The 26,170-nt window shown below is 43.1% G+C and overlaps 1 protein-coding gene across 1 annotated transcript in view; it reads right to left on the bottom strand.

Annotated features, from left to right (window-relative positions):
* The window catches only part of RYR2 (ryanodine receptor 2), a 1,389,277-nt gene that overhangs the window by 73,184 nt on the left and 1,289,923 nt on the right, over positions 1-26,170 (bottom strand). Inside the window, 3 exon segments of the mRNA XM_033937646.1 lie at positions 7,108-7,242; positions 10,157-10,212; positions 10,215-10,302. Of these exon segments, the coding sequence (XP_033793537.1) occupies positions 7,108-7,242; positions 10,157-10,212; positions 10,215-10,302 (279 nt within the window).

Genomic DNA, 26,170 nt, shown 5'->3' with positions numbered 1-26,170 from the left:
ATTCTTCTGCTGCATAGGAAAAGGGGACCCTAGGGAAATGCTGCTGCTGCTGTACAGGGAAAGGGAGAGGGAGGGAAAGGGGAAGAGAAATGCTTCTGCTGTACAGGAAAGGGGGAAGGGAAATGCTGCTTCTGTTGCTGCTGCACCCAATTGGGGAAAGAGAGGGAAGGAAGGAGAAGGAAGACAAGGGAGAGGAGAGGAACAAGAGAAGCCAAGTACATGGGAGGGAGGGAAGGAAAGGAGATATCAGACCATGGAGGGGGAGGGAGAGATGCCAGGGCATGGGGGAAGGGAAGGAGACAGATGCCAGACCAGGGGAAAGGAAGGAAGGAGGGAGGGAGAGAAAGGAAGGAAAGAGATGCCAGACCATGGAAATAGGACAGAAGAAGAGAGAGATCGGAAGGGAAGGTAAAACATGGAAATGTAGATTTTGAAAAGAAAGCAGAAAAATTGAACATTAAGTTAATGCCAAAGATGGATGCAAGGCAGAAAATGAAGACGGAGAGAAAAACAGTCAAAGGACGAGAAGGCCCTGGAAACATAGTTGAAAGCACAGAAAAATAAAGTCACCAGACAACAAAGGTAGGGTATATGATTTTATTTTCAATATAGTGATTGAAATGTGTCAGTTTTGAGAAAGAAAAGATATTAAACTTTAAATATGAGGACTGCAGAAAAAATAGAGTACTTGGAGGGCCGCAGAAAAAATAGTTAATGGCTTATTAAATAAATGACAATTTCATCAAATGCTCTTTCACTTTGGCCTTTAATTTTAAAATTGGACAAACCTCAATACCCTGTGGAGTATCAAGAAGTATAAGCAACAGTCATTTGCAACTACTCTGTACTGTATATCAAGGACTGCTTCTTTTTTGTTGGTTTTTTAAATTAATCTTAGTTTGCAAGCAGCATGATAGCATTGCTTCGGATATTTTTATGTTACATGGTTAATTAATTTAGGCAAGGAATACCAGGATATGGTAATTTCAAGATTAAACATTTTATCTGGGTACATCTATAGCAAATATACAGTACTTGAGAACGGACATATTAAATTTGTAAAGCAACAACTAGAACATAAAACTCTGTGACTTGGATTGGATTGGATTTATTTGATTTGATATACTCCCGGTTATGTAAGTATTAGATGATGTACAAAAAAAGTACTTAGTATATAACAGTATTTGATCAAATCAATCAATGAAAATCAAGCAGCAAAAAGACAAATTAAAAAGAGTGTATGTTACACTGGCTGTGTCCCCTTCAAACATGGTCCTAGATGTTTACATAATTTTGCTGAAACGGTATTATTAAGCAATTTCTAAAATCAAAATAAGAGAGGTAAGATTGAAAACTGCCAAGAATGAAGAACTTGAATGATCCAATGGGCATATAAACATACATGGATATGTTATCTATATATCTATATGTGAATATTCTGTCACAGTGATTATTCATATAATTTCTGTAGTCTGATTTATACAGGCAAGCTATATGGATACTGGCTGAATATTGCTATTATTTGTATAACTTTTGGCTGAACCACTAGTGTGCCCATGGCCCCTCCTCATGATATACAACTAAATTTTGCACATTTATAGACTTTATACACACAAAAATTATCATTTTAATTTCATAGAAAATCTAAACAAAAACACTTATGTGGCCACTACCCAATGCTGGTAGTATCAATACTTTTGAATACTGTACTTAGTTCTTAGATTTTTTAAATTCTAACATCCCATGTAAAAAACAAAATTTCTTTCAGAAGATTCCAAGAGGTAATTTTACTAAAGCTACAGCAAAAGCGGATAGTACACCTTTACTGCCGGTCTCTTCTGTGCACCAAAGCCACTTGTGCCACAGCCATAAATACACATCTCCCTCCGTATATGCGGTTTCAGCAATCGTGGTTTCGATTATTTATGGTTTTTAGCTTGTTGACTCCTCCCCCCCCAAATTTCATCAGTTTGCATAGAGAAATTGCTAATTCCAAGCATTTACAGAGAAAATTGCTGATTCCCAGCACTTTCTTCACCGTGTTTTGCCTCTCCTTCAGGAACAGGCCAGGTCTCCCACCATGTTATTCATGGTTTCACCATATTCATGATGGTTTTTAATAGAAAACAGCAAATAACATATGGAAAAGTTATTTGTGGTTTTTCTGTATTCGCGGGTCTGTTAATCCCCTATCACAGTGAATACGGAGGAAGTTGGTACTAATATTCAGTGGTGTCAACCAGTTCAATGCTGCTGAATATCAGATAAAGTTCTGCACAAGCAATTTAACTGGGCAGGTTAGGCTCCTACCCAGTTAAATTATTTTGAATATCAGCCCCAGAGTATTTAATGTTTAGGTGCCCTTAATATAAGTACCTCAATGTTTATGTCTCCCTTGCAAATGCACACTATGTAAGTTAAGCAGGATTCTCAGAATTTGATCTTAGGCACCATACTAGCATAAACATACATTAGTGCACTCATATAGAAACACAGAAACAAAGAAACACAATGACAGATAAGCGCTAAGTGGCCCATCCAGTCTGCCCATCCATAGCATCTAGTCCTCCTCTTCTCCCTAAGAGATCCCATGTGTCTTATCCAACGCTTTCTTGAATTCAGACAAAGTCTTTGTCTCCACAACTTCTACTGGGAAACTATTCCACGCATATACAAAGCTTTCTGTTAAAAAAGTATTTCCTCAGATTACTCCTGAGTCTATCACCACTTAACTTCATGCTATGTCGTCTCATTCTGGAGCTTTCCTTCATTTGAAAAAGGCTCAACTCTTGTACATTAATGCCACAAAGATAAATGTCTCTATCATATCCCCTCTCTCTCCCACCTTTCTTCTAGGTAATGCATAATGACATACCCTTTATGACAAAGACCACTAACCAGTTTTGCAACAGCCCTCTGGACTGACTCCATCCTATTTTTATCTTTTGAAGGTATAGTTTCAAAAATTGCACACAGTATTCCAATTGGAGCCTCACCAGAGACTTATACAACGGCATTCTGTGACAATCCCAAGGTTTATCACAGGAAAATATAGAAAATCATACAAACCCCGGTGCAGAAGGGCAGTCCAGGTCAGAGCCCATGACAGTAACCTAACTAACTATCCTATGAACAGTGAAGAAGAGACTGAGACAGAACTAGAAAGGTTTACCTTACCTAAGGCAGTGCCAAAGCAAAGCAAAAAATCTCTGCCCTATTATTATCTAGTTCCTTTAAGGCAGAAAACAGACAGTTTTCCCTCAGAGAAACAATCTAGGCTGAGGAAGGAAAGCCCTTCCCCCCACTGAAGCCAGGGGTGTGTGGTTTTTTCCTTAGCTTAAAGCGAAGCTCAGCAGAGAGCCAAGAGGAGGACGGGAGGAGAGACAGGAAGCTTAGAACGAGATTGAGCTTACCCCAGACCAGGCAAGCAGCCCTGACTGAGAAATGAGAGAAGAGCAGGCTTCTTTCCCTCAGAACCTGATGAGGCTATGATAGTGGATGACAACAGTGCTACAGCTAAAGTTTGGCCACAGCAAATGGAAGTGACTTGAAAGAAACATGAGTTTATTGGATGTTTTCCTTGGCTGTTTTTTTTTCCGATATGCAGACTGTGTGTACTGAAAGAGAAGGGAATTTTGGACTGTAAAGTTTGCTGCATTTTTATCCTGTGCTTGAAGCAAAGGGACAGTGTCCTTCACTGTACAAAACAGTGACTATATTAAGCCAAACGCTGATCAGGAAATTCCGCCTGTTTGTTTCTCTGATTCACTGTTAACAGAACTCCATGTGAGGAACACCAGCTTTTAACAACTACCATAGCAGCCTGTTGATTGCATTTAGCCTGCATGCTCCTTAGAAATTGATTGAAAATCTCTGAGTGTAAAACTGCTATGTTTTCTCTGTTAAACACCATCTTAGTTGTGAATTGAGTACATCTTTGAGAAACAGTATTTGCTGACTACTGCCTAAATGCTATAAAGCTGTCTGTGTATCTTGCTAAGGAATCGGCTTCCCAGAAGTGTAAATGATTCTGTCTCTTTCTCATGGCTACCTGTGCCAGCAGACCAGTATTGCTGCCATAGACTCCCATCCTGCAGCTCATGAACAGAGAGCTGCTTATTCTAACTGTTGTAAAATAATGAAGCATTTAAGCAAAATAATTGTATTCTTTTTCCTGCATCAAGTATTCCTAGCCTTAATACTCTGGTGAAGAGGACTGTGTATAATCTTCTTGCTAAAGTCCAGAGCTGGCAGCAGAGTTAAGTTTGTTTTGTGGAACATTTTCTTTTGGTTATATTTTCATGCTCACATTGAAAACTGTGAGGGACTATGATTTTGAGGCCAGTGACCAAATAAAGTTTATATTTTTCATTAAGGCCATTCTGACTGAATAGTATTCTTTGAAAGACCTTTGAAAGAGCAATGCTAGGCTGTTGCCTAGGGGTAAAAATCCTGAGAGGCTCCCCTGGTTCCAGGGGGACCACGCCAGATTGGAGCAACGTGTCACTACCTGACTGCCCATTACGCTCTTTGGGGGCACAGATGTGACAATTCTCACCTTTTTCTACATGCACATATATGTTAGTGTTCTAAACATTTGCCCATGTAGTAGGTTCATAAATGTTAACTTCCAGTTAATAGATTTGCTCCTATAGTGCTGGCAAAGTAACCAGATGTTAATTATATCCAGTGTCAGTACTTCAGCAGATAGTGACACTGAATATATATATATATTAATTTAAGTTCTATACCAGCACTTAAACTAATACAGTCATCTAGAAGGACCACAAATGTTGGGTAAACATCTCACAATTTTTATCTGACTATAAGATCAGCTTTCAAAGGCATCTCAGCACATAACTGAGACCTGACCAACAAATATGTGGCTACAGGGAGGCAGTAGTGTAGCAGGGTGAGAGGCGCCTGGGGCATTGGCGCCCCTCCCTCACGCTCTTCTCTACCCCCAACTCCTTCTCCACCCCCCTGCCGCACATATGCACCCCTTCCGTACTCCTTCCCTCTTAACTTCCCTGGCACAAGCAGCATCACCAACTTGCTGCCTGCATTGCCATCGGCTCTCCCTTTGATGTCACTGCCTTGGTGCAAGACCCAGAAGTGATGTCAGAGGGAGAGCCGACGCTGGCTTGAGCAGCAAGTTGGAGTTTTTATTCATGCCTATGAAAAGGTATGGGGGGGAGTGAAGGCGCACACATGGAAGGGGGCGTGACTAATGGCGGATGTGGCATTAGGTGGCTTAAAGTGCCTACATAGGCACAATTCATGCCAAAGACAGGTGCCGGAAATGTAGTCCTGGAAAACACTTGTCTACATTTCTGGAGCTTATCCTTTCTGGAGGTGTGATTCTATATATGGCGCTGTCACATGATTGACACACGATTGGCGGCTGCTTTTTAGTTGGATGTCAATATCGACACTGTATAGAGAATCCGGGCTTATGTATGTACATTTCTAAAATCAATTTTCAAAAGGAAATTTATTTTTTGAAAACTGTAGTGAAGCTTGCTGAAGCTCCCCTCCTTAGACAGCTAATAAATGATGCACTTGGAGTAGAAAAGCCTGTTTCCTGCTCATAGTAAGCATGCACAAATTGTAATATTTATTGCATAATATAGATATTTTTTCTTTTGTAAGTTAATTATAGAACATTAATACAGAAGTCAAGGTGTTCTGATTTCCAAATCCAATTCCAAATCCAAAACTGCAAAGATGCAATTACTATGGAAGCTGTGCAGTACAGGAAATGTCATACATAGTCATACAGAGGGTAATTCTATAACGTGGTGCCTATTTTTTAAGCACCAACCCCTGAAATCTATAAATGGTGCTAAAAATGGCACACACAAATTTGGGGGTGCGCTAAATTTGTGCATGCAATTTAATTGAATAACAAGCCAATTAGCGCCGATAATTGGGCTCTATCAATTATCGGTTCTCATTGGAATCAATTATAAGTTATGTGTGTATATTTATGTGTCCTGATCCACATGTAAATTTTATGAGTGGCTCCTAAAAGGGAGTATGATCAAGGTAGAGTTGTGGACAGATTGGGGGTGCTCCTATAACTTATGCACATTGTTACAGAATAAGAGAAATATGTGCCTAATTTAGGTGTAATGATTTACACCAGGTTTTATTTGGTGTAAATCAGGGATGTCCAACCTTTTGGCTTCCCTGGGCCGCATTGGCCGAAAAAAATGTTTCTGGGGCCGCACAAACGCTGCAGCAAGACAGAGGAGGGAGCCGGCAAGACAGTAAACACCCAGGGGCGGCAGAGGAAAACACTGCATCGCCCTCGACTGGGGCCACACAAAATACTTCACGGGGCCGCAGGTTGGACACCCCTGGTGTAAATGGTTGTGTCTAAAGTTAGATGCGGTTCCTGGTGCTAAGCGCTATTCTATAAACTGGGCTTAATCTGAGTGCCATTTATAGATGACAGTTAGCACATTGTTTTAGTCAACGTTGATTTTTTTTGGACACCATTTATAGAATTCAGTCTTTAAGTATGTACCTATTCTATGTTTCTTTATAGAGTACTATTGTCCAAAGAACAAAATGCGCCTATATTATAGTCATAATTTACACTAGTCATAGAGCTAGTATTAATGCTTGTTCCTAAATTTTTAAACATACATACATAGATCACAAAATTTTATAATATAAGTGCTTAAATGTATACTCTGTCCGCACTCTGGATTATATGAACGCCCACCTGTAATCTCTGCGCCATCAAATATTAGTGCATTCTTACAAAATATGTATAATCAGAAAATGGTTATTTACATGTACCTGTGTCGATGTACATATGTAAATGACTAGATTGTTGGCATTTGCATGTATTCTTGTTGCCTAAATTAATGTGGCTCCTTAAGAGAATTGTACCCAGAATATCAGCTCTTTCACCATGTCATGGAAATGTCGTACACTGCCATAGCTACTGGTCACTGATTTTCATATTAGGCTGTTACAGTAGTTTATGGAAGAAATCAAATGCATTTCCCCAAAACACTCAGGTGCATTTAAATCACTGCTGGTGATCATAAGAGTTAAAGTGCTGTTTATGGTTAGATGACAGTATGAGCTTACCGTTAGCATATCATCACATTTCATGTCTGGTGATGTTCCATCTTCGCTTTTGTTGTAGAATTTCCGGAAAAAATTAAAAGCTACCACTGTGTACAGATATACCACAACAGCCAGCAATCCGACGGTTAGCACCAGCTAAAAAAAAATGTTTTGATAAAATTTGACTGTTTACTATTGCAACTTATTATGGGTGTTGGTGTTAATGGCTGCAGTTAGGGGCCAGTATGCTAACTGGTACTAAAACAGGCATAATAAGGCAGCTGGCACTGCAGGTCATTGTTATTTGTTAATGCAATCTCTAGCCTACAAGTCAGGCTTCTCTTTATTTACCAACTCCAAATAGGCAAATACCATGGGAACTAAGGATGTGCATTCATTAGCTGCGTTATGTTCATTAGTATGCCTTTAAAAATGTCCATGCAGAATCAAGCTATGTTAATCCATAAATTATCATGGGTAGAGTCAATTTTCATGCATTAGATTAAGCGGATTACAAAAAACCACACATAATCATAAGATAAAAACAGTATAAAACAAAACAATATACAGATAACATTTCCATTAATCACTTAATTCCTTCAGTCACTGCTTCTTTAACCACTTAAAAAGCTTCTATAAAAAGAATGGTGAGCATGTGGTGGACAATGGCCATCAAAGAGTACTGTACCAGAGCCAGGCTGCAGTGCCGGTCCTATTCACAGTGAGCCACTTCTCCATGCAGCCCTGTCAAAGCCCCAGTTCCAGATATGGGGGGCAGGCAGGGCACGATGGTGCATTTGGTGGTCTCATTCTGCATGCAGTCACACTCCTTCAGGGTGGCCCACCACATATGTAGGCAGAAAGAGGCTTCCAGGTATGCCCGCCCAAAATTGGCTCAGGCTGGCCCAAAACTGGCTGTCTGGCTACGCTACTGCTATGACACTGGACCATACCTTGTATCATTACATCAGTCACAGATTCAATTCTGCACAGTGTTCCTTCTACACACTGTACTAAAAGGGGTCTAAAATATCAACCCTATCCAAAAAATCATCCATTTGCAATAATATAGTTCTTTCCACAATCTTAGCCTTCATCAGCAAGGATGGCACTGACCTATAATTACCGTATATACTTGAATATAAGTTGATCCTAATATAAGTCGAGACTCCCATTTTCCCCCCTAAAAGGAGGGAAAATAAAATGGTTGACTCGAATATAAGTCGGGCAGGTTAATATTAAAGTGCCCTGCAAGGATCTGCACCCAGCATCCCCTCCCTCCTTTGTCAGGCTATGCACCCAGCCCCCTTCCTGCCAGGCACTGCACACAGCCCCCTTCCCTCCCAGCCTCTCCACCCTGTCCCCCCTCCCTGCCCTGTCCATTGTATCTCCTCTGCCACTGGAATTCCTTGTGGTCTAGAGGTGTAGTGGGGAGGAGCGAGCTTTCCACACTCATGCCCCGTTGCTAACCCGGTCAGTCGCTGCCGCGAGTTCCAGCTTCAGCCACTGAGTGGTACTGAGCGGGAGTGCACTTTGGCACTACTGGTTGGTTTCCCTCCTATGTGGGGGATTTCGAAGGCTGACTTGGTGTCATTGGGACTTCTAGGTATTTACTGCTGAGTGAGAGCCAGTTGTGGGGGCTCATCTGGAGCCTCCAAACCTCTGTCAAGGACTGTTGTGACAAGGAACCCACAGACCTATAATGCGTTTTTTTTTGTAGCTGCAAAGGGAACCACAGCAAAGAACTTAGTACTGCTTAACAGCAAGAGCTTGGCAGGAGAAACTTGTGGGGACTCTAGATCCAACTCCCATAGATAGACTGTAATAACCTCCATCAGATCCACAGGTTTGAATAGCCTGCACAGTGTCAAAATTTCTCCATGTACTAGGGCTACCATCAACCCCTTGTCTCCTGCTCCAAACTGTGACCCTCAAATCCTCCAGAGAGGACGCATGCTGGGAAAGTTTGTGTGTGACCTTTACTGAAATAAACAAGACCTTTTTACATCAGTGATCCTCAGTGGTGTGTTCATTGTCCGTTCCCACTGTTTTTTGTGGGAGAGTAGAGGAATCAAATCTGACCCCAAATCATCCCAATCCTTTTCTGACTGGACCTCCAGCCCCTGGAGCTCTAATGGCTGCCACAGAACCTTGCTATTATAAGGAAAAACTCCTCTGAGCAGAAACCGGCTGACTCACAGACAGAGCTGACAACCTTTTGTGCATACATCAAAGTCACAAAATCTGGACCAAATATCTGACCTGGAACCTCTAGGGTCCTCTGAGGGACTATCACATCTCCTTTCAGGGTCAGGGGCATCTGCACAAAAATGCTTTGCTGGCGATGCCTAGTCACAGTTTAGAGTCTCTAACAGGGCTTTATGGCCCATATCTTGAGCTTATTGTCCCTCCTGACCCATGGCGTGACCAGGCACACTTTTAAAAGTGGCCTTCCTGGCTACAGACCTTGACATCTGACACTTCTCCCAGGCAGAGCTGTGCCAGCATTACTGGGAACCTCAACATAGGGAAACCTTGATAAAATGTCAGATTAAGAACCAAAAATAAAAAATCTAGTGCAGAGCAGATGAAAAGACATCTTCTCAACTTGCTTACAGAGTTAAAATTGAGGAGAGGGGCTCTGCCCAGAGAGACAAGGGGGCAGAGAGGAGAAAATGATTGTCTTTTGCAAGCAACTTGCAAGTTGGGGTGTTTAACCCATCCATAAGGAATCATATGCTATTTGCACAGGAATATGTATTAAGACATACTATCAGTCACTACTCTTCAACATGCACATGAGGATGTGCTGAAAAGTTCTCAGGCCAACCAACCAACTTCCTAAATTCTGATCATTATTTTGCCAATAGTGTTATCTTATTTTGTTAAGAGCCAATTTGCAGAAACAAAATTCTATGTTTTGACATTATTTCAGATCACTGATTGAACCATATCCACGTCATTCTCTTGGTTGGACTGAGAACTTTTCAGCACACCCCCTCCTCCCCCTGTGGAGAAATAGAGGCGAACCATAAAATTCTAAAATATATGAATTGATATTGCTTGATACCTGTTTGCCATTGTGGGTCACTGATGACAGGATAGTTCTCAATGTCTTGAATCCATTGCAATGTCGAGCAGATGAGCAGCAAAGAAAAAGTTGTTGTAATGACCGAGGACTGACATTGTCATATACCAAGCTAAGTAGAGAAAAGACTAAAAAAAAAAAAGAATTAGAAAACTAGAAAAATAATCACCCGCTTTCATATGAACTATTTTCATTGTATATGCCAGTAAATAGCCAATATTCCAACAAGTTACTGACTGTAGTATATGTATAAAAACTTGACTATATACATATTTCCATTGTTACCATCTTTTCAATAGTGCTATTAGAAGTACACAGTGCTCAACATATACATGTACGAGACAGTCCATGTTCCACAGAGCTTACAATCTATTCAACACAAACAGTACATACAGAAGAAGAGACTCCTGAGTGTTTAAATTGCCTGCCTGGGGCTAACTGGGCATTTTCAGTGGTACTGATTGGCTGTAGGAGAAAATAAAATGCAGACCAATCTTTATGTGGTTCTTTTTAGCCAGTTAAGTACTAAACATCATGCTGGCTATGGTTTTGCTGATACTTTATACCTTGAAGTTCAATGCTCGGAATTGAATTTCCATGGATATCGATAGTAGTGGTGAGCAAAATGCTGATCACCATCAGCTGGATATCAGGCCCAATATGGGTATTAAACAGGGAATAAGAGGTTAAGATTTAAAGCAACCTGAAGGTGGTGAACTTTTAGCCTGAATTTGAATAAGTCCAGAACTTATACAGATCGTATCGGGCAATTTAATGGGTAGACATTTAGGCCCTGATTCTACAAAGTGCGTCCCGATTTTAGGCAGCTGTAGCCAATCGGGATGCACGTTTTATAAAAAAATGCTCCCCAGGCAGGCCGCCTATATTGAAGGCGCCTCCGGGAGCCTAGGGAGGCCTGCAAGATGCCTAAGCTCAACTAAGGGCCTTAGGCGAACCTAGGCGGCCCTATGCATCTCCCTAGTAGAGGAAGAGACGCTTACAATGTAGGCCAGCAAAATGCTGGTCTACATTGTAAGTAGACGTGGCCACTATACTTATCGCAGCAAGGGATCTCTCTGTCGCTATAAGTATAGCAGCTGCGGCCACCTGTCCGATTGCCGGCAGGAGGGTGCTCAACCTCTCCTGCCGGAAGATGCCCCAACTCCCCCCGACACTACCGATCGCTGGCAGGAGGGTGCCCAAACCCTCCTGCCGGAAGATGCTCCCCCCCAATACTACCGATCACCGGCAGGAGGGTGCCCAAACCCTCCTGCCGGAAGATGCCCTCACTCCCCCCGACACTACCAATCACCGGCAGGAGGGTGCCCAATCCCTCCTGCTGGAAGACGCCCCCCCTCCGTACACACCCCCACGCTAACAGCCCCCAAACCTCCCCCCCACCAAACTAACCTTTAATTGTTGGCCAGATGGGTCTTGACCGTGCAGCCGGCAGGCCCGCCTCATCGAAATGAGGTGGGCCAGCCCCTTCCCGGACCATCCCGCGAAGCCTAAGGCCTGATTGGCCCAGGCGCTTAGGCCATTGATAGGTGATATTAAGCCCTGAAGGATCTAAGGTTTGCAGACGATTGATCCATTGTTGCTCTTTTTGCCATAATAATCTTCTAGTATCTCCTCTTCTCAAAGAAGTCACCAATTTTTCAATCACCCAGCATTTCAGATTATTAAAGTTATGTTGAAATTCTACACAGTGGGCAATCATTGGAGCTGACAGTTTACAAGTCTTCAGGCAACTATTATGCTTTGTCAATCTAACACAAAAGGTTGCGAGATGTATTGACCTATATATAAAAGTTCACATGGGCACTGAATCGCATAGATGATATTAAAAGATTGACAATTAGAATTTTGCCTTAACATGTAACTCTTTCCATCAAAAGGATTGACAAAACTAGAAATAGTAACCAAAAATTACAATTAGAACAGTGTCCACATGGGCTATGACCCAATATTATATCTTCCTCATCATTTTTAAAATTCTCCTTAGATGTGTGGCATAACCAGTCACTTAAGTTTTTATTTCTAAATTGTGAAAAAATGAATTTTTTGTTTGCAAAACAAGGTAAGGTCTTAAGAAATGGTAAATGTTTCTTATATTTTTTAATAACCTTGTATGACATCTGAATTTGTTTAACCATACAGGGGATCATATCACATTCTTCTTGAGATCTTCTATATTCTAAAAGAGATTCCCTGGGATTATTCAATGCTCGTTTTTTAGCTTTTTAAACTATAAAGTGTGGATAGTTCCTAGATAACAATCTCTGTTCTAAAATTTTAGCTTCTTGAATATAAATTTCTCTAGAGCTACATACACGTCGGTATCTCAAAAACTGAGCAAATGGGATACTAGTTTTCAAATGAGCTGGATGCATGCTATCAAATCTTAGCAATGTGTTCTTATCTGTATTTTTCAGACAAATAGTAGTTGTAAGTTTTTCCTCTCTCCATTGGACCAAAACGTCCAAAAAACTAATTTCAATGGTGTTATAAGCCATGGTGAACTTAATAGAGGGATGACATTGATTCAAAATTCTATCAAATTGTAAAAGTTGTTGTAACGTACCTGTCCAAATAAGGAAAATATCATCAATAAACCGCCACTATTTAAGCACATATTGAAATTCAGGTTTCTTCGAACCATGACATGTACAAATTATCTATTGTGGGGGCAAATGAGGTGCCCATTGCAATGCCCGAAAGTCTTCTTCCCTCCATAGGCTGCTGCTCAGCAAATTGCGCATCACGGTGTGATGACGTCATGACGCCCGGCTCCTTCTCTTTTTTTGAACGAGTTGGGCGCGTCTCTCAGTTCTGCAGCCATTTTGAGAAGAAGCAGCCCGATAAGTTTGGTACGATGAAGTACTTGGAGAAAACATCTATTTAAATGATTTAAACAAATTGGACTGGATTTCTTTCTTTATATATATTTTGATACTTATGACAAAATGAATTTTGAAATATAAACTTTGAAATGAATGAGAAGATATTTATATATTTTATGTACGGAGTTTTTTTTCAAACCAGTGATGATACAGGTGGCTTAGGGCAGTGTTTTTCAACCGCTGTTCCGCGGCACACTAGTGTGCCGCGAGATGTTGCCTGGTGTGCCGTACGGTCAGGGCCGCCATCAGGGCAGTACCACCAGTCTAGGGAGAGGGGCGGTCCGCCCCACGTGGACAGGAGAGAGCTGGACGGGGGACCCGCGGAGTTCAATACATCTCGAGCCGCGAGGCTCGTCTTCTGTTCCTGCCTGCCCTGCAGCTAACATATAGCCGATCGCAAGCGTTTCCCCGATGTCAGCGCTGACGTCGGAGGGAGGGCTTAAGCAAAGCCTGCCCTCCGACGTCAGCGCTGACGTCGGAGAATACTTCCGTTCGGCTATTGTGTGCGGCAGGGCCAGACAGGAAGCAGAGACAAGCCTCGCGGCTTGAGCTTCGTTTGCTGAGAAAGTTGCCAAAGATGGGCTGGTAGGCAAACAAGGAACACAAAAGGGGGGAGGGAGTGCGTTTTGGACACAAGGCATGAACTTGGGAGAGAGGAAGGGAGGGAAAGAGATGCTGAGGTGGGGAGGGAATGGGTTTTTGGACACAGGAAGAAATGGACTCGGGAGAGAGGAAGGGAGGGAGAGAGGAAGGGAGGGAAAGAGATGCTGAGGTGGGGGAGGGAATGCGTTTTTGGACACAGAAGAAATGGACTTGGGAGAGAGGAAGGGAGGGAGAGAGGAAGGGAGGGAAAGAGATGCGGAGGTGGGGGAGGGAATGCATTTTTGGACACAGAAGAAATGGACTTGGGAGAGAGGAAGGGAGGGAAAGAGATGCTGAGGTGGGGGGAGGGAATGCGTTTTTGGACACAGAAGAAATGGACTTGGGAGAGAGGAAGGGAGGGAAGGAGTTGCTGAGGTGGGGGGGGGAATGAGTGTTTGGACACAGAAGGCATGGACTTTGGAGAGAGGAAGGAGGGAAAGAGATGGTTGTGTACACGGGGAATAGAAGAAAGGAGAATTTTTGGTCATAGGGAGGGAGTGAGGTACAGATAGTGGCATACCAGGGTGGGGGGGGGGGGCGGTCTGCCCCACCCCGGGTTTACGTCCCCAAGGGGGTGCACAGCTGGCCACCCTCCAGTGTTGTCCCTAGGCCGGCAACTGCGGCTCTTTAGCCACTTGAGTGCCACCGCCGCCAACGGTGTTGTTGGCGGTGGCAGCATTATAAAATACTTTCTTTGTGTTTATTTGATTCCTATTCAAGAGAATTACTTTATATATAGTCAATATAGGCACAGAGTTAAATTTTTTAACATTTTCTAATGGTGGTGTGCCTCGTGATTTTTTTTCATGAAACAAGTGTGCCTTTGCCCAAAAAAGGTTGAAAAACACTGGCTTAGGGTACTTGTGTGTGTAGTCCCGACTGCCTATGTATGAGGTTTGGTTTTCTCCGTTTTGTTATTATATTTTTTGTCTGTTGTATCTTTTGATGTGAATGAATGAAGCCCTTCTGTTAAACCTAATCTATAGTATGTTTTTGGACAAATAAGTTACTCAGCTGTCAGAAACATCTTTAGAAGAAGAGTGTGTAAAAACTACACTCTTAGGGCCTCCTCTATCAAACTGCACTAGCAGTTTGTAGCACGGTGAGCCATGCTGCTCCCAGTTCTCATAAAAGTTCCTATGCTCTTCAGGAGCAGCGCAGGCCATTCAGTGCGGCTCTCTGTGCTAAAAACTGCTAGCACAGTTTGATAGAAGAAGCCCTTAGTGTCATTTGTATTTGAGTCTGATAAAGACTGGGTGATGAGGATGTATTTTCGTAACTCTGATAAGTTATTTTTGGGTGGAAGAGTATGGGAAAAAAAGGAAGCAATTTTTGCTTTTAAGTCCTCAGGTATTATCCCTGGTGGCATATTTCTTTTTGCGCTTTCCCTGTAAATGCTTAATTCTTTTTGAGTCTAATAGTATTTGTGATAGGGAAGCTCCTGTCACCAGTGAAAACTACTGCTAAAATGCCCCAACATGCAGCACAGAGTTCTGTAAAACCCGGAATGGAGCCAGAACAGCTGGCTCAGCCCAGAGAATGCAATGAAAAGGCAGGTCCCAGCACAGCTCAAGAGCCAGATAGGGAGGGCTCTGAAAACCACTAATTTCCCCTATCACTCCTTTCCCCAAGGCAAGGAGAAACTATGACACCAATTTGGAAAGGGGTGATAGTCCAGCCCACGGAGTTTGCAGGCTGGGAATCTTCAAAGGTAAAGTCAGTTAGAGAGGAAAAGGGAGGGCACAGCTGTCTCTGATTACAGAAGCCAAACGACCCCACAGAAATTCCAGCTTTCACACCTTGCCTAAGCCCCAGCAGGGACATTTGGAGGAACCCAGTCCACAAGGGGAGGCAGCACAACCCACGGGAGGTATAGTGGCTTGCGGATTAAACCCCAGAGGGAAAGGCTGAAAGTTTACCCCCATGGAAATGCTCCGGAGAGCTGGCAGACATGCAGGGAGGGGGATGGGATGTAAAGCCGGGAAGGGATGTAGAAATGGAAAGCCAGGGTTCCCAAGAGGGTGACTGGGAAATGTGTAGTGACCCTGGGGAGAGTATGTGTGAGGAAGACATGGACCTGGGAGGGTATAGTGTGTGAAAGTCCCAGTTGTTTTCCTAAAGAAAGTTTGCTGTTTTCCTTTTAAACTTAAGCCAGTGCATAACCAGTCACTATTCAAAGTTAAGTTTTCTTTCATCATTATAAACCTCATGAAAGCATTTATATGTTCAGCATAGCTTTTTGGCTAGCGCATTAATAAGTACTTTAAATTAATAATCTTTTTTTGAACACTGCAATGATTGGTAGGTGAGGCCGAGTAATCAGCCTTCATGTCTCTGAGCAGAGTTCTAAACATAAATAAGTTTTCTAAGTGTATTGATGAATCAGTGGTGACTTTATTTTTGTTCTATTGACCTCTTTAGTCACTCGATAGTAATTTTCATTTGAACAAGTTACCCCTGCATTTCTATTTTGACTTAGTGCATAACTGCAGGCAGGGCCTGAGGCAGCCCTGCTTAATTAAGGGAGATGTACAATGGTAGAGGAAGAAACCAAGTTTACCTTGTTTGGATGTATGACAATGAAAAGAGCTGAGATGTGAAAAGGCTGGCATGAGTCGTGCTCAGCTGAACAGCAAGAAGCTACTGTAGTTTTGAGAGACTGACAAATCCCAGAGGGGATATGAGACCGGGAGGGCACTGGACTAATGTAAACTTTTGAGTTTGAATTATATTTCTTTTGATAAAGATGGGCTATCCAGTTCCTCAGTTAAGGGCCCATTATGACTCACCTAGACTGAGCTATACCAGAGTGCAGGAAGCACCTAAGGGAGTCTAAGAAACCAATTGTTGAATGTTTTTTTTTCATATTCTTATTTGGGACACTAATAAATCTGATGCTGTTTTCCAGAAATCCGGTATCCGGGTTTTCCTTCACTTAACCATATAAAAGGCGTACAAAATTCTTGCTTGCGGTCCGAGCCAGGTTTTTCCTATTCACTTGGGGACTGGCCCGGCCACAATTTCTTTTCTTTGATTCCAAACAACTAAAGACTTTTCTTGAAAATAAGTGTAAAGTACATGTCCACATTGTGGGTATGAGGGAAGAAAATGGAAATTAGTTTTCCAAAGTGAAGATTGAAGATAAGATGATGAGATGTCTGTATATTATGTGAATTTTTTCCTTTTTAGAGAGCCTCTTTTCCTACTATCTCTCTCCCTAATATTGTGGGCTTATAGGGGAATCATTGCTATTTAATTTACCTAACAGTGTATTCTGTGAAAATTGTTTTCTGCTTTTGTGAAATTATGGATATAGCTATATGATTTCTGTTTCCTAATGCGTGTATGTGCTATATGTTCAATTAAAATTGAATAAATAAATAAAATATTTCAACGTGATTTTTTTACAAATGTGCATGAATTCAAAACTGCCAATTAACACCAATAATTTATTGTTCACATTCAATTATTGACACTATTGGCTCATTAGTCAATTTAGTTACAAGTGCATGTCAGAATAGCACTCAAATCTGTGTACATAAATTTGTATGCCATTTATAGAATCCAATCCATAGTAATAATAATAATAATATAATAATAATAATAACTTTATTTTTCTATACTGCCATAATCTTGCGACTTCTAGGCGGTTCACAATGAAGAATAGCTGTACAATCAGCGAATTACAGTATATGAATAGATAAGGGGTCACTGAGCGGTCAGTGATTACAAGGTGCAAGGTGGTTAAAAGGAAAACTATACATAGATTGCAGTATAAGAATTAACTATTTTACATATTACATTGAAAATGATCGGACACCAGCGAGTAGCTGGATACAATTGTGAAGAAGAAATTTTAGCAGACAAGGGATATAGGATACCTAAAGTGAAGAAGAAATTCAGGGTAAGGTGTGGTAGTTTTGTTCGCGGGGAGAAAGTCTGGCTAGGACATGAATTTCTTAAACAAAGTGGTCTTTAATTCTTTCCGGAAGATGCTGTAGGTCAACCTAGCGACATCAATGAAATAACATAGCCAAGATTGCTGTCTACCAGCTTGAAACTTGAAAGTTCTATCCAGGAAGATTCAATATCTGCAGCCAGCGATTTTCGATATGCAAAAAGGTTGTGGTTTCTGGTAGACCTAATGGGGGAGTAGAATTCGAAGTGAGGTAGAAGGTAGTTGAGAGCCATTCCCCAGATTAGTTTGTAGCAAAAGCAGGAGAATTTGAATAGAATTATTTCTTCAATTGGTAACCAGTGCAGCAGTCTGTAGAAGGGACTAACGTGATCACTTTTCATTAGTCCGAATATTAAGCGGACAGCTGTGTTTTGAACTATTCTCAGTTTTCTTACAGTTTTTTTAGGTATCCCCAAGTAAATGATGTTACAGTAGTCCAGGGTGGATAGAATCAGTGACTGTAACAATTATCTGAAAGATAGAGGGTCGAAATATTTTTTTATGGTTTTCAGTTTCCAAAGAGTGGAGAAGCATTTTTTTGTCACTGAATTTGTGTGATCGGTCAAGGTCAATTGGGTATCTAGGGTGACTCCTAGTATTCTTATAGGTTTTAGTATTGAGTGGTCGTGGCCATTTATTTGTATTGTTGTTGTAGTGATTTTTTTCCTTTGGGCTTGCCAGAAAAATTTTTGTCTTTTCCGAGTTTAGTTTCAATTTAAAATTGAACATTGCAACATATTATCAATCAATTAACTCAATAGACATTTCTAATTATTCCCAAGATATCCTGAATTCTAAGGGGCCTCCTCTATTTACTAAGCAGGTTTTTTTTTGTTTTTTATCACAAGTAAAATAAGACAATGTAAAGTAGGGGTGTCCAACCTTTTGGCTTCCCTGGGTTGCATTGGCCGTAAAAAATGTTTCTGGGGACGCACAAACGCGCAAATGCTGCATCAAGACAGAGGAGGGAGCTGGCAAGATGGTAAACACCTGGGGGCAGCAGAGGAAAACACTGCATCGCCGTCAACTGGGGCCACACAAAATACTTCATGAGGCTGAATGGGGCTCTCGGGCCGCAGGTTGGACACCCCTGATGTAAAGCATTCAATTGCTTACAAAACAGCACATTATTTAGCAAAATAAATAATACAGCTTTTGTGGCCTGAACCAAGAGTGCATCTATAGTACTGCTAGGGAGCCGAGGTAGCCATTTTGAATTAGGAAGCTGCTGGGACTGGCAGTCCCAAGAATCACTCTTGTCCTTGAACTACCCACCAGGGAGACTCCAATAAGTATGGGGGAGGATGTGATGAGTGAGGGGTTTAAGAACATAAGAACATAAGAAGTTGCCTCCGCTGGGTCAGACACAAGGTCCATCGTGCCCAGCAGTCCGCACCCGTGGCGGCCCTTCAGGCCCATGACCTGTAATGTGATCCTTCTCTAATCCCTTTTATCCTTCTATCCATACTCTGTCTAAAACCTATCTCTACCTCTATCTGTATCCTTCAATCCCCCTATCGTTCAGGAATTTATCCAATCCTTCCTTGAACCCCCGTAGTGTACTCTGTCTTATCACAACCTCCGGAAGCGCATTCCAGGTGTCCACCACCCTCTGTGTAAAGAAGAACTTCCTAGCATTGGTTCTAAAATTGTCCCCTTTCAGCTTCTCTGAGTGCCCCCTGGTGCTTGTGGTTCCCAATAATCTGAAGAATCTGTCCCTTTCCACCCTCTCTATGCCCTTCATGATCTTGAAAGTCTCTATCATGTCTCCTCTGAGTCTCCTCTTTTCAAGGGAGAAGAGCCCCAGCCTTCCCAACCTGTCTGTGTATGAAAGGTTTTCCATACCTGTTATCATTTTCGTCGCTCTTCTCTGGACCCTTTCAAGTATCGCCATGTCCTTCTTGAGGTACGGTGACCAATACTGGACACAGTACTCCAGATGCGGACGAACCATCGCACGATACAGCGGCAATGATGACTTCCTTCTTCCTGGTTGTAATGCCCTTCTTAATAATACCCAACATTCTGTTTGCTTTCTTGGAGGGCCGCTGCACATTGTGCCGTTTGGTTTCATTGTAGTATCTACCAGCACACCCAAGTCTTTTTCAAGATTTACTATCCCTAGCCCCATTTTGTAGCTGAACATCGGGGTTTTTTTTCCTAATGCATGACCTTGCATTTCTCTGTATTAAAGCGCATTTGCCATTTGCTTGCCCACTCCTCCAGTTTGTTTAGGTCCCGTTGTAGGTCTTCCACATTCTTCGTGGTTCTAACCCTGCTGCAGAGTTTGGTGTTATCCGCAAATTTTATAACTTCACACTTCGTCCCTGCTTCTAGGTCGTTTATGAATACATTGAACAGCAACGGCTCCGAGCACCGACCCTGGGGAACACCGCTCGTGACCTTCCGCCAGTCCGAGTAGTGGCCCTTCACTCCGACCCATTGCTTTCTGTCTGCCAACCAGTGTTTAATCCATCTGTGTACATCCCCTTCCACCCCGTGGCTCCACAGCTTCCTAAGAAGCCGCTCATGGGGCACCGTGTCAAAGGCCTTTTGGAAGTCGAGATAGATGATGTCTATGGGTTCTCCTTTGTCCATCTGGCTGTTTATCCCTTCAAAGAAGTGTAGTAGGTTTGTTTGGCACGATCTTCCCTTGCAAAAGCATGCTGGCTCACTTTTATGTTGTCCATTTTTTTCTATGTGTTCGCAGATGGTGTCCTTTATTAGTGCCTCCATCATCTTGCCTGGGACTGAAGTCAGGCTTACTGGCCTGTAGTTCCCCGGGTCACCCCTCGATCCCTTTTTAAAGATAGGTGTGATATTTGCTATTTTCCAGTCCTTCGGGATCTCCCCAGTTTTCAAGGACAAGTTGCAAATTTGTCGGAGAGTTTCCGCTATTTCGTTCCTTAGCTCTTTTAGAACCCTTGGGTGGATTCCATCCGGGCCGGAGATTTGTCGCTTTTTAGTCTGTCTATCTGTTTGAGGACCTCCTCATGGCTTATCTCTATTATGCATCAGTTTTTCTTCCTGATCTCCACTTATGATCTCTTCGGGTTCTGGTACATTCGATGTGTCCTCACTCGTGAAGACCGACGAGAAGAACTTGTTTAACCTGTTGGCTACCTCTTTTTCCTCCTTTACCACCCCCTTCTGTCTCCATCATCCAACGGTCCTACTTCCTCCCTCGCCGGTTGTTTCCCCTTGACGTATCTGAAGAACGATTTGAAGTCTCTGGATTTCTCAGCCAGTTTCTCCTCGTATTCTCTCTTTGCATTCCTAACTACTCGGGAGATTATTTTAGAAAATAGATCAGGGTAGAGGATCTGGTGGTTTATTTTATAAAAAAAGATCTAGGATTGTAGACCATGAGATTAATTTTGAAAAGGAGATAAGGGTAGGGGTTACCAGACGTCCAGATTTAGGTGGACATGTCCTCTTTTTAGAGCAGGGGTCTCAAAGTCCCTCCATGAGGGCCGCAATCCAGTCGGGTTTTCAGGATTTCCCCAATGAATTATGCATGAGATCTATGTGCATGCACTGCTTTCAATGCATATTCATTGGGGAAATCCTGAAAACCCGACTGGATTGTGGCCCTCAAAGAGGGACTTTGAGATCCCTGTTTTAGAGGGTATGTCCGGTCACCCGGATGGTTTTTCATAACCCGGCACTTTGTCTGGGTTTTGAAAAGCAGAATACATCGGAAGGGGCATCCGTGCATACACAGATGCCCTCCCTCCCGATGAGCAGGCTGAGAGGGGTGGGGCTAGGTGGCGAAGCTGGGGTGGACAGGTGGAACTAGGGCAGGTCTATGTGTTCGGATTTTACGTACGTAAAATCTAGTAACTCTAGATAAGGGGTATTTTTGAAAAGGGATTGGGGGGAATATTTTGGAAAGATCAAGGGGGCACAGAAGGTACAATGAAAAAGAAATGGGAGTAAAGATATCAGGGGTACTCTTCAAAGGGGAGTAAGCCAGTTGTATATCTAGAGGAGGGGCATTTTAACAGTGGCGTACCTAGGGTATGTGGCACCCGGGGCCCATAATTTTTTTGACACCACCCCCCCCATGTAAAAAAATATTTTTTGTAATAACCATGAAACTGAATAATGGTTCATAATAGAAACAGGCAGTGAAAATTTTCTTTTATTGAACCTCATATATGTAACCATTATTCCAAACATACCATAACATAACATAAATTATGTCTGAATTGTCATGACATCAGAAGTACATATGGAGTAGTTGCAGGTAATGCTTGGGACAGTTCTGATTGTGTTAGTTCGGTTTTTTGTGTTTTTTGAATAGAAGGGTTTTTATTTCTTTTTTGAAGGTTTTGTAGTTTGTGGTCGAGGTCAATAGGTTGTAGAGTTGGGGGTCGAGTGTTAGGAGGTTGTTGAACGGTTTTTTTTCTTTTGACGATTTTGGTTGGAGGGTGTGTGAATGGTGCATGAGTTCTCCTATGTCTGGTTGAGGTGGATTGAATTATTTAGCTGAAGAAATTAGTTACCCCCCCCCCCCCCCCCCCATTCTACACACATTAATGCTCTTCCATTTTTGTTCCCATTATAAAAAAAACACTGATAAGTTCTCAGAAAAAATAATACTATAAAATAAGAAGTGAAAACAAAGGCCCCTACATGAATGAGAAACATAACATAAGAATAGCCTAACTGGGTCAGACCAATGGACCATCATACCCAGTAACCCATTCTCATGGAAGCCAATCCAGGTCACTAGTACCTGGTCAAAACCCAAAGAGTAGCAACATTCCATGCTACCAATCCAGGGCAAGCAGATGTTTCCCCCATGTCTTAATAGCAGACTATGGACTTTTCCTCCAAGAATTTGTCCAAACCTTTCTTAAAACCAGCTACGCTATCTGCTTTTACCATAATTTCTGGCCACTTCATTTTTAAGCTGAGATCTTTCCTTCCAAACAGAGACTTTGCTAGATGTCAAATATAGAACAAGGTAACTTCACACGGACTTAGCTGTGCAGGAAATGTGAATCTCCTCATACACCCACCATATAGTGCAAAAATGTGCAAAGGTCTGTTTTTTTTCTTTCGATCACTACATAGACTAATGCCATACAAGCAGCGCTGTTACAAACATATTCTGTAGGTCAGTGCTAAGGTTAACAAAGTTTCCTTCCTTGGACCAGAAGGAGATACTGACAAACCACTGGAAGAGATCCCAAAACAACTACCCAGGAACAACACCCAAAGACCCACTCAGTGTGTGAACCAGTTGAGTGGAGTGGACTAACTGGGGGGGTGGAAATGGGCCCAGAGTTTGCTCAGCAGAATTTCCCAGATCACCTCTTCCTCTCAACATATTGACATGCTGCCGCCACCACCACTAGGAACACCTCACCGGGTAGGCCAGCAATGCTATAAACTTTATAAAACACATTATTATATTTTCTTATAAAACACATATTTTAACTGAACTCTCTGACATCCTCAGCCTTTCCATTCACAAAAATAGAAGGAAGAAAAGTTCCCATTTCCTGCTGTCTCATATCCCCGGCCTATACAATATTTTTCTTCTGCAGAGTGCAGACCCTTCAAAAATCTGACCAAATCCTCATTTCACTTGCATTATAAAGTACTGAGGATGCTATCTCTCCCCAATCCCAGGTCCTAAAGTCTAAGACAGTAGCGCAAACTAGTGCTGCCAGATTCAGGAAAAAAAATTTTGATTCGATTCAGCCTATTGAATTGGTTTATCGATTCGTTTTTCCTGCCCAATTGGGTGTTTTTTTCAAACATCCTGGTGGGTTTATTTTATAGCTTTTTCACCCCCCTTTGGCTTCTCCTAACCACACTGGCGCTGTGGTGTAAATAAAATAAAGAAACAAAAAGGACTTTTCCTCTCTCTTTTAAATCCTAGCTCACGTTTGCGGTCTAACACCAGCTCTGGCAGGATACACATTTCAAATCTGACATATTGTAATCACAAAACAGAAAATAAAATTAGTTTTTCTACCTTTTTGTTGTCTGGTTATTTTTCATATCTTGTTGGTCCAAGGCTCTGGTTGTCTTCTGATAACTTGCTTGCCAGGGTCTCCTTCTTTCTTCTTTCTCCGTGCTAACCATCCATCTGCCATCTCTGTCCTCCCCTTCCATTTCCCTTCCGTCCCCCGGATGTCTGGCATCTTTCCTTTTTTTGTCTCCCTCCACAGATCCACCTTTTCTTAACTACCCTTTCATCCAGCAGCTCTCCCTCCTTCCCCACCACCCCAGGGTCCACCATCTCTCCCTTTCTTTTCCCAACTACCCTCCTAACCAGTATCTCTATCCCCCCACAACACCATCCCTTGTGTCCAACTTCTCTCCCTTTCTGTTCTTTCCCTCCCTAAAACCCATGTCCATCATCTCTCTCTCTCTCCTCTATTTTCAGACCCATTATTTCTTCCCACCCAAAGTCCGGCATAAGCACGTCTCTTTGAACCCCTCCCCCTTCCCTCCGTGTACTTCTACACCAGGGCCCCCCCTCCCCTGGCCTGTCCCCCCTTAAAGGTCTGCATCCCACTCCTGAAGGCTTGTCCCCCCCTTGAAGGCCTGCCTGCCTGTCCCCCCCCTTGAAGGCCTGTCCTCCCCTTGAAGGCCTGTGCCCTACCTGGAAGGCCTGTCCCCCCCTAAGGCTTGCACCCCCCCATGGCCTGTAACCCCCCCCCCAAAGGCCTGCCTGTCCCCCTTGAAGGCCTGTCCCCCCCCGAAGGCCTGCACCCCCCCAAAGGCCTGTCCCCCCTTGAAGGCCTGCCTGCCTGTCCCCCCCTTGAAGGCCTGTCCCTCCCTTGAAGGCCTGTGCCCTCCCTGGAAGGCCTGTACCCCCTAAGGCCTGCCCCCCCCCGACGGCGTGTCACCCCCCCCCCAAAGGCCTGCCTGTCCCCCTTGAAGGCCTGTCCCCCCCGAAGGCCTGCACCCCCCCGAAGGCTTGTCCCCCCTTTGAAGGCTTGCCTGCCAGTTCTCCATAAAGGCCTGTCTCCCCCCCCCTCCACAAGGTCTGCCTGCCCGCCCCACCCTGAAGGCCTGCTGCCCCCCCTCCACTACCTCGAAGGACCGCTCGGCCCCACCACCACCACCACGAAGCACTGCTTATTCCCCCGGCCTCCCCGCTTCATTTCCCTGGGGAGGAAACAGCCTGCAGCAAGATCACACGATGCCAGCGATCTTTGCTTGCTTCGGCTGTTTCCTCCGCCGCGGTCCCGCCCCCTCCTCTGACGTCAGAGGAGGGGTGGGACCGTGGCGGAGGAAACAGCCGAAGCAGGCAAAGATCACTGGCATCGCGATCTTGCTGCAGGCTGTTTCCAGACGCGACACCCGGCGCAGGGGGGGAACTGGACCAGACCAGGAGCACCCCCTCAGGGCTTGGCACCCGGGGCGGACCCCCCCCACGCCCCCCCCTTGGTACGCCACTGCATTTTAACAAGGGATCAGAGAGTAAGGGGCAAATGTATTGCCATCTTATGCTGATGCCATTAAAAGATAATAGGCTCCATTTGTTCTCAGTGTCTTTGCAATATTCCTGACTGCAGTAATGTAAATAAAAATTAATAATTCCTGGCTGCATCTCTGAGGTTAGTGCAGTAAACTTTTGCACAGTAAAATAATTCAATACCACACCATCTTACCCTGGCTTAGTAAATAGTACCATAATTTTTATACCTAAAGAAAAAGAGGGTTGGTCATATAAAGTGTCTGTTGGAGAAGAAAGATCTGGATCCCGGCTAGCTTCTCAGACCATTGAGCTAACCACTAGGTTATTGCTGCAGTAGACTACTTTCCCACTCCATCATATAAGCATAGCAATAGTAGATGTAGCTAGGAATGATGCCTTATCTGCCCAACATAATGGCTCCTTGTTGATAATAAGGATATTTTATTTCTCATAATCTAAGGATATAAAAATAGCAAAAGAATAGCTATACTGGGTCAGACCAATGGTCCATCTAGCCCAGTATCCTGTTTCCACAGTGGCCAATCCAGGTCACAAGTATAGGCAGTCCCCGAGTTACAGACACCCAACTTAAGTATGACTTGTACTTAAGAACGTGGTTGCGGCTTCATTCATAGTTTATTAACATTTGATTAAACGCTTTACGTAAAATTCAAAGCGTTGTACAGTAAAAGTTTAAAATATTAATTAGGGAACACTCTACAAATAATAAACATAGTCATACGAGACAAACAAATTTGAAGGGGAAGAGGACAAGAAAACAAAAGGGAAAAAAGGGAAGAACTACAATTTATGAGAAAAGAGATCATAAATGGATAGAAACAGTAGGGCATGACAAGGTAAGTATGGCAAGAAAGAGAGAGTATTTTCAGTGGCATAGTGTCCTACACTTCTCCTGTATCAGATCCAGGAATGATGGGTGGCCACATTAAGAACAGTGTGTGGTTGTGCATGCTATACCTCAGAGGGAACACTGGTAGGGACAGTTGCCCCTTTTGCCGGCTGGAAGCAGAGGTAAGCAGCAATAA

Source organism: Geotrypetes seraphini, chromosome 3, assembly GCF_902459505.1.
Source record: "Geotrypetes seraphini chromosome 3, aGeoSer1.1, whole genome shotgun sequence".
NCBI lineage: Eukaryota > Metazoa > Chordata > Amphibia > Gymnophiona > Dermophiidae > Geotrypetes > Geotrypetes seraphini.
This window is presented reverse-complemented; position numbering and strand designations above follow the sequence as displayed.